The sequence below is a fragment of the Rutidosis leptorrhynchoides genome, chromosome 10 (assembly GCF_046630445.1).
Source record: "Rutidosis leptorrhynchoides isolate AG116_Rl617_1_P2 chromosome 10, CSIRO_AGI_Rlap_v1, whole genome shotgun sequence".
Lineage (NCBI taxonomy): Eukaryota > Viridiplantae > Streptophyta > Magnoliopsida > Asterales > Asteraceae > Rutidosis > Rutidosis leptorrhynchoides.
In genome coordinates, this window is record NC_092342.1 from 280,008,374 (window position 1) to 280,017,906 (window position 9,533).

The following is a 9,533-nucleotide window of genomic DNA, read 5'->3' on the forward strand; positions in this document are numbered from 1 at the left end:
TATATGCTTCAAAGTTTATACATGCGTTCATGGGGTGTTGGGTAGTTGTGTACATATAGTCATGGAAGTGTTTTATTATAAGGTTGTACATAATGATTCAAGTATTGTACATGTGGCCATGGTGGTGTTTTATCATAAGGTTGTACATAATGCTTCATATATTATACAACTAACATGTTAATATTTTTATTAAATACAATTAATTATTTTAATGACATTATCATGGGGCTTATAATTTCTCTTTATTTTTGAATTTTTTCTAACTTTGAATAATCTTTATTTATGATATTATTATTTTAGAAATTTGTTATATACTATATATTACACAATTAATTAGGTGCTGTTTATTTTTTAAGATGTTTTTGTCTGAAGATCTGCAGACTATGTCTATAAAGAAGTCTAAAGATATACTGTTTGCATTTATGTCTGCAATATAACTTAATCATGTCTGCAACACTTTGCACTTAGAAGCACATTTATAAGTTTGCGAGATTGCAGATAGAATAAGACATTATTTTTTTCTTATGTCTTCAGTAAAACAAACAGTCTGCATTAAAAATATCTGCAAACACGCAGACATAAGACATAATAAGGTATGCAAACCGAAAAACAAACGACCCCTTAAACTCGATATACTTTCAATCGCAGTTTTATTTCAAACAGCATCACAAATTTTGTAGGTTATAGTCCCTATGGGTTGAAGTAATTTAGAGAAGGGATTAGTTAATAATAAGAAATAATTTATGTAGGGCAAGTTTTTTTCATGATCATTAGATCATCTACTCATCAACCGCCAATTCCTCAATCATGCTCCTCTGGTTCAATGAGTTTTTAAACATTTGAAATTCACAATATTTGCAACTTGATGGCACGATCGATTCGACTCCCAATTGATGATCATGATGTTTATGATCTATATATACTGTCATCGGATACTTTCGTGATATCACAACCGAATTAATTACATCATCATCAGGATGAAAAACTGAAAGGACTTCAAACCCTACAAGATCTTTAATATCAATCACCGGATAAAGAAAAGCTCGCGCACCATGCGCGCTCCTCAACATCAAGATCGAGCCAGGAGCCATGTACTTAGCCAAATGTTGCACCACTTTAATCTTCTCATTCATGTCCATCCCTACAAGTGCAGCCAAAAAGACCACATCATAATCCTTCAATTCGTCTCTCACGTTTAATATATCGATCGTGAAAAAAATAATCCTTTTCGATAAGTCAGGATCAGGCGAAACTAAACGAGACGCCATAGAATTCGCTAAAGGGTCAATATCATAGTTATGAAAAGTTGTTTCTTTGAGATGATATGAAGCTAAGACAATTGATGTAAGTGGTAACGGGCCGGACCCCACGAAGGCAATACGCTTGGGGTGACCATCTTGAGCCGGATAATATTGGTTTAAGATGTTGTATTCGATACGGCTAAGTTTTATGTAATTGTTGTAGTAAGGGAAGACATGAAGATGGTGAATAGGGTTTTGAAAAGTGGCTAAAAGGGTTGAGTAATGAGCTTCTAAATGGCCCTCAGCTTCACCACAAAGTCTAATGAGTTTAGACCTTAATTCTTGAATATTAAGTGGGAGATTTGAGATGTTAATGGAAGAAGGTGGGATGCATGTGTGGACTAACTCTGTGAAGAGTGTGTTAACATTTTTGGATGGTTTTAGGGTCTCAAGCTTTGAAATTTGGTCATAGATCTGGCACACTTTCTGTACTAAAATGTTGTGTTCTTGAAGTGTATTCATTTTGACACTAGATACAAAGAAACACACCAAGTCAGTTGACAGAACAAATTGTGTTAATATGTGTGGTTCTGTCAAGAGGAAATGTGTCTTATTTATGGGCAAGAAAAATAGATTAATATATGTTTTTAATTGCATTATCAATTATTAGAATAAAGGATCATCAATAAGTATATTATTAATTTTGGGGCAATTTCAAGTTTGTATAAAAAGTTTTTTCTTACTACCATGCACCTAGGTGTTATATAACTTAACTTATTATATGCTTTAATAATAAACTTGATAACATCATATAATTTTACAACTAAATGATAACGCATTATCTTAATATGGAGTAGTTATTATTATTATTATTTTTTACCAAAGAGTTTATAGCCTAACAAAATCAGAGGAGCCCTTCAATCAATCAATAAATTATGGGTTCAAGTATCACTTGAGACGGTGACGTTTAAATATATGTAGTAGTTGTTTTTTTTTTTTTTTTTTTTTTTTACATCAGTTTGAGATCACTCCGGGGGACTAAACCATCTACACGTTCATCTCACGTAGATGTATAACCCGCCTCCAACTACTACCATGGAGGAAACCCGGACTAATTCGAGGGCATGACCGGTAAAACTCTCCTCCCCGTTGACCTCACACGAAACGAAAGACGACCTGGTGGATACTTCAGGTCATGAATAACAATGAGTGCAATGTTGTAGTCTAGCGGAGTCGAACTCCTGACATATCGCTAAGAGAGGCAGACCACTACGAGTTGAGCTACAACTCAATGTTATCTGTAGTTGTCGTGTTATGTTTTATTGTTGATAGCTTTATCAGGGTGTCTCGATGATTTTAAAGTCACCGTTTGATAATAAAAATAAGTCTTTATAACGTTAAATATTTTAATACATATAAAAAGTTAATACTATTAATTACAATTTAAATCTTTGTCTCAATGATATTTGTAACGGTATATAGTTATATATGGAGCTATATTATGTAGGTCTTTCATGATTTTGGGCCTTCAAATTGTAACAACCCATCCCAATATCCAAACGAATACGCGTATTTTTTTTTTTTTTTTTTTTATAGAACAGTGCGCGGCGCGCAGCACCCTAGGGTGCGCGGCGCGCACAGGCCATTCCAGCTTCTGTCCGCTTTGGTCATTTTTCAAATAAAGATCTCCCACTTCCCGACGTATTTAGACGAAACTCTCTTCACAACATGTTCAAATATGTAAAACTAACACATTTCAATGATAAAACAAGTTTTACGAACCCGGGCCCACATATGGCCGAAATACGAGTTTCGTACAAAAATATATAAGTTTCAACTGAATTAGTTTAAATTCCAAACGCCACTAGAGCATGATGTTTGGGGGTTAAACTACCCAACTCTCGGTCAAACTTCAAAAGCTAACACATCCAAAAGCGTCCCCTATCAAAACAAAGCGGGATCTCTAATCCAATCGAACGCCCTTACCCTTGTCAACGCCCGAGCCTATAAAAAGGTAAACAACGAGAGGGTAAGCAAAGCTTAGTGAATGCAATAATTATACATATACATATATAATATACCTACTCGCATACACTTACATACACCGTATAATCGCTAGCAATAACAATTAGCATACAAACTCTGAGTATAAGCTAATAACCTCCAAATACCGCAACTAGCGTAATCAATAGCATATTCACTTAAATAATATATTATGCTATACAACGACACATACACAAATTATATGGTTAACCATACACACGTCATGGTGCTACCGACTCCGTGGTTCACACCATACGTAATACTATGACGCTACTGGCTCCGTGGTTCACGTCACTACGCATTCGAGTCATACTATTTTATAGTGTTACCGGCTCCGTGGTTCACACTTCGGTGTTACCGGCTCCGTGGTTCACACCTCATTTTATAGTGCTACCGGCTCCGTAGTTCACACTTAGATGCTACCAGCTCCGTGGTTCACATCTCATTTTATAGTGATACCGGCTTCGTGGTTCACACTTTGATGCTACCGGCTCCGTGATTCATATCACAACACATGCACCATGATGCTACCGCTCCGTGGTTCACATCATAGTACACTCGCACACACTATGGCACTCCCGGCTCCGTGGGTCATACCATAGCATACAAATAAATACACCATATACATACATGTATAATTACTCCACTCACCTTAACGATTCGGTGACGGTTTTACACTTCCGCAAGCTTCAAAGCAAAGTACCTATTACAATAAGTACTCAATCAACACATAAACTAGTTGGACTAAACACCAACTATTCACTAATGTGCATTTAATGACTTAATGCATTAAACCACCCATTTACTCCAAAACCGTCCATTTAAGGTCAAGACCATCACGAACTACTAAAAGCTAGCGATTAAGGTTCAACAACCCTAACTAATACACAATTAGGGTGTTTCATACCCATCTTTCCTAACTAGGTCAATTATTAACCATTTGACCATTTTAAGGTCAACACACCCATTTCGGGTCATCCACAAACCCACTTAACACCCATTTACTAAACATCTAGGTGTGCTAGTAATTAACTAACCAATTAAGGCTCATAAACACCAATTAACACTTTGAAACCCTAGGTTAGTTGCTATTGAGTCTTCATGACTCAATCTTACCCAAGAACACCCAAAAATTTCCAAATATGGGTTTTATGTTCATCACTAACCCAAACCCTAACCCTTAGACAAATTAAAATAGGGAAATCGAGGTTAGAACATTCCACCACAACCGAAACGTAGCTAAAGGCTAGATGAACAACTTTAATACTTGAGCTTTAACCCGGATCAAGCTTCTTCCTCCTTGATTCAAGCTTTCTCTCTCTTAAAGGGTTTCTCTCTCAAGATTAAAGTAGAATTGAAGATGGTGTTGGTGGTTGTGTTGAATGTGCTTCAACCACCACAAATCTTGCCATAAGTGCCCTAAAACCGACCCCATGTGAAAGGACCATAATGCCCCTCATTAAACTTTAATTTAAAAGCTGGAATCTGCCAACAGTACAGGTGCGCGGCGCGCACACCTATACCTGCGCGGCGCGCACACAGGCCTGAGCAGGCTCTGACCTCTGTTTAGCTGTACAATGTCACCCACACTCCATGTACCATATTTACACCGCTATACACTAATTATTCGGTCTTACACAAATATTTTAAAACATGTTCAGCTTCACATTTCACACATGCATCAAATAGACCATTTGTAATGCAGCGTGAAGGCCTCGAATGCACCATCACGCCACAATGCGGCGTGATAGAAGGCAAATATTGTTGGCGTGATCATTCCATCACGGGCATCATTTTGAGCGTGAATATATATGGGTTGTTAGTGCATGTAATTCTAGTTCTAGTTAACTTGTCGTTTAATACATTTGGTCATGTAATAACGTTTACTTTGTGACTATTTATTAGATACGTGTGTGTATGCGCTTTACTATTTATTATATCAATATGTTAAACTGCATATACAGTCGACCGAGTGTGTCCACACACTCGACCGACTGTGTGACTCAGTTGACCGACTGTCTAACACAGTCGACCGACTGTGTCTGATATGCAGTATATATACATGTTTCAACCTCCTTAACGAGGTTACACATTCTAATAACCCTAATTCGTTTGTCTTTCGTCCCACTCGATCCCAATACCAAATACCACCGAATACCATCGTTTAGGAGTCATTCTAATCTAGAATCAACTTAGGTTTGACTAATCCGACCCCATACGACCCAATTCGCGGTTTACCTTTATTCTAGTGATATCTGCCACTAGATACGATTACAAGCGACCTAAGATCCATAGAAACAACGTCTACATGGGTCAATCACAAAATTACGTTTAATAAATCAAACTCAAAAAAACTCTTCACACATTAAAAATGATGGGACTCATACTCTATCACACAACCATCACTTCATGCTATTACAAACTCCATCACACTAATACATTAACACTATACCTCACAAAAACATTTCATTACAACGCATTACACGATCACTACAAATGATCTTAGTTTTATGTATCTTATTTTCTTATGAAAGAGAATCAACAAATTTGGGTGGTCGAGGTAGGTTATAAAAGGACCACATAAAATTGATAAAACCGTATTGAGAATAACAAAAACTACTTGTTGCTTATTAGATATAAATACAAAAATAGTCACCTATTTTTAATATCCTTTATTTAATTTATTGTAAGAATCATTGTAGTTTCTAAATATTTAAGAGAAATACACCATGCTTCATCTTATTAGAAAAGATAAAATGAAAATAGTAATTTTTAGGACTGTCATCAAAATCTCAAGACATTAACATAAATAACATTATATTTCCCCAAAACATACGTTTCTTGAATTTTTGTTGAAGTTACAAAATTTCATGCATATTCAACTTTATTAATGAGAGTTCTAAGAACTTTTCTTAAAGGGATTGTAACTCATTAGAGAAGGGGGTGTGTGAGAGATAGTGTGAGGAGAGAGAAAGTGTGGAAATTTTTTGGTGAGGATTATGACGTAGCAAGTAAGACGTGAAACCGATACAACAAGAGACTTCAAGATCGACTAACAAGACTATTCAGAATCCAACTAACTTTATTAATGTTTTTCAACTTCCCCGAAAGCTGGGAGGTGGAGGATTTATGGAAGACTTTCAAACCTTTTTGGAGATATTAGGGATGTTTATATGGTAGGGAAGAGACTAAGAAATGGAGGTAAGTTCGCCTTTGTCAGATTTAGCAACGTCAACTGTTCGGAACGCCTTCTAGTGGCCTTTGAGAAGATCAAATTCAACGAGGCCCCAATAAGGATCTTCAAAGCAAAAGAAAGGGTTGAAGGTGAAAGATTTGTGAATGCTGATGATAGCAGGTTTGCGAGGATAAACTAAACAAACATAGAGATGGAAATTTATTGGATAAACTAAACAAACAAAAATCTGAAGATCTAAGGGAAAAAAATAAAAGAAATAAGAAAAGAAGACCCTAGGATGAGAGAGAATACGGTGGTGAAAATGACTAGTGTTTTCTACAGAGATGAGCGAACAATCAAGGTTCAGAATCATACATTTAATCTTGCTAAACGATCTATCATTTGTGAACTAAAAGGGGTGGAGCTATTCATTAAACTTCAAGATCTTTGTATAATCGAGGGTATGTCAAATTTTATAATCAAATATCTTGGGGGATGGACGTTTTGATTGTGTTAGAATCTGTAGAAGCGACTCGTAAAATCATCAACAATGAGGGACATGCGATTCATAAGTGGTGCAATAGTATCCAAATACTTGGGAATTCTTACCGATCATCGAGTAGATTGGTATAGATTGACATAAATGGGGTACCTGTTAACTGATTGAATGAAGCTACTTTTCGATCCATAGCTAGATGGTGGGGGAAGATTATGGCTATGGAAAATTGTAACATTGATGGTAGCAATGGTGGAGAACTCGGATTTTGGGGAGATCTCGTTTCGACATTTTTGGGAAGATCTCGGCATCTCGGAATAATCTCGGGGAGATCTCGGACGTTGACTTACGTTGACTTTATAGTTTTTTTTAATATATATATATATATATATATATATATATATATATATATATATATATATATATATTTATTAATATTTACATACGTTTTTATGTGATTTTACTGAAAAATTCGAGAAATGAGCGAGAAAATTATAGAAATTACGAGATTTTACAAGAAAATTAGAGAAATGAGCAAGAAAATTCAAGAAATCGTGGCTTTGACCAATTTTGACCCATTGACCGAGAAATATCGGGATATGGACATCTCGTCTCGTTTATCTTCCAAAAACGAGATCTCGAGGAGAAATAAGGAGATTTACAACAGTGGATGGTAGTAATCAAAATCTATGCACCGGAAATGTCCAAGTTCATGTAAGAAGCAATACGGTTCATATAGATGGTTGAGTGAAATTGGATGATGGTAACATCTATTATGCTAGTATCAAAGAAGATTCATCAAGGGCTATGCAGTATGAATTCGAAACTATGGAGAACTCCAACTGTGATCAATCGCATAAGTCAAGTTCAGAGGATGAATTTGTTGATGATACGTTTGATCTGTCTAAAGAAGATGAAGAATTTTTTAATCTTGAGTTTGATGATGTAGAGCAGAAAGGAAAAAATAATTCTTGCAAGAAATCAATGAGTCCGAAAAACCATGAATTTTTCGAAAACAAGCAGTCGAAAGTTTGCGAAGATGAAGAGTCGGGCAATTAGGATCTTGGGAACTTTTTTCGAGACAATAATGATGAGACGGGTATTGGAAGCATAAAAAATCCCCTGTCAAAAAAGGAATGCTCCCAAAAACCTAACACTAATAATAATGAAAACAACTTCCAAGAAACTAGGAAGTTGAGCAGGGTTTCTGACGGGAAAATATGTATGGAAGAGGTTAATAATAATTCAGGTAAAACTTTCGAAGATAGAGAGCCCATCAATTCTCCTTCGAGCAATATTGGGTTGTGTAAAGCAAACGTAACCACTTCTGAGCCTGCAAATGAGGCTGTGAATACTCTATTGGATCAAGTTGATGAGAGTGGTCCAATTGGGCCAGATGGGCTGTGTGGGATACAGTCAGGAAATCTAGATGTAAAGGAAGTGGGCTCGGTAAATAGAGATTTTGATTGTTGGCCTGTTAGGCCAGTTGACGAGTCAAACCAAGACAAAGTAATTACGGGCTGAGCAAGAGAGAAAGATAAAGGTGTTGGCAGGCCCTTCGGATCTGACGATAGGTATGTTGGGCATAAAGTCCAAGTTAACTCTAATCAGGGAACAAAATCGAAGATGAAAGGTATCCATCTCAAATAGAAAACTAATTTGAAAAATAAGAAAGACTGTTGTTGGTCATCTATTCGCAGGTGTAAGGCATCGAGTAGAATGATGAACATAAAAAATGTGGCGAGGAAAGGGAAAATTGATGATCAACCCATTCATTCCAGGTGCACCTCCTGTGCAAAAAAATAGCGATACCATTAGAGGCAATTCGAATGGAATAAAAAAGAAAGGGGCCGATCCAAAGAGTAACTAAAGCTTACGAAGCGACAAAATTGTAAAGTTTTTGTCTGATTCATATACCCCAATCAGCAATGATGAGGTGTATGAAGTGGGGCAGAAATTGGGTTTAAAATGGAAAAAGAAACCTAACTGTTAGTAAGCTTTCTAGCCTTTTCGTCTTTTCTAGTTTTAAATGAAGATTATTTCTTATAACATTAGGAGATTTAGTTTTGGGGTAGATAGTAAATTCGAGCCCACAAAGAAAATGATAATATCGGAAAGAGCTTTGTTTCTAGCACTTCAGGAATTGAAGTTACATCCGGTTAATCAGTTTTGGATTCAATCCCTTTGGGGATCGGATGATTGTGATTTTATTCAACAGGAAATATCGGTAATTCTGGAGGGAAATTATTGATATGGGATACAACAATTTTCGAGGACACTAATGTTATAACTTTCGAACGGGTTATTGGTATTCGGGGTAAGTGGAAAAGTAATGGTAACAGTATGAAAATTGTTAATGTATATGGGCCGCACGATGGGGCAAGGAAAAAGCATCTTTGGGTTTTGTTTGGTAAATTGATAACATCTCGAGATGAAGCTTGGGTAGTTTGTGGGGATTTCAATGAGGTTAGGTGATATTGCTCAAAATATACATATTTATCTTCGCAATATCTCCCTACATTCATGGCGTTTCGAGACAATTTTTGATTACTAGTGAGCGATTTTTGGTATATGGTCA

General features: G+C 36.3%; 1 protein-coding gene across 1 annotated transcript; it reads right to left on the minus strand.

Annotated features, from left to right (window-relative positions):
* Nucleotides 1-457: 457 nt before the first annotated feature.
* Nucleotides 458-1,830, minus strand: LOC139872083 (nicotianamine synthase-like). The gene has a single exon (XM_071859889.1). It carries the CDS (start codon nt 1,761-1,763, stop codon nt 780-782), a length of 984 nt encoding a protein of 327 aa, XP_071715990.1. The 5' UTR covers nt 1,764-1,830; the 3' UTR covers nt 458-779.
* Between the last annotated feature and the right edge of the window lie 7,703 nt (nt 1,831-9,533).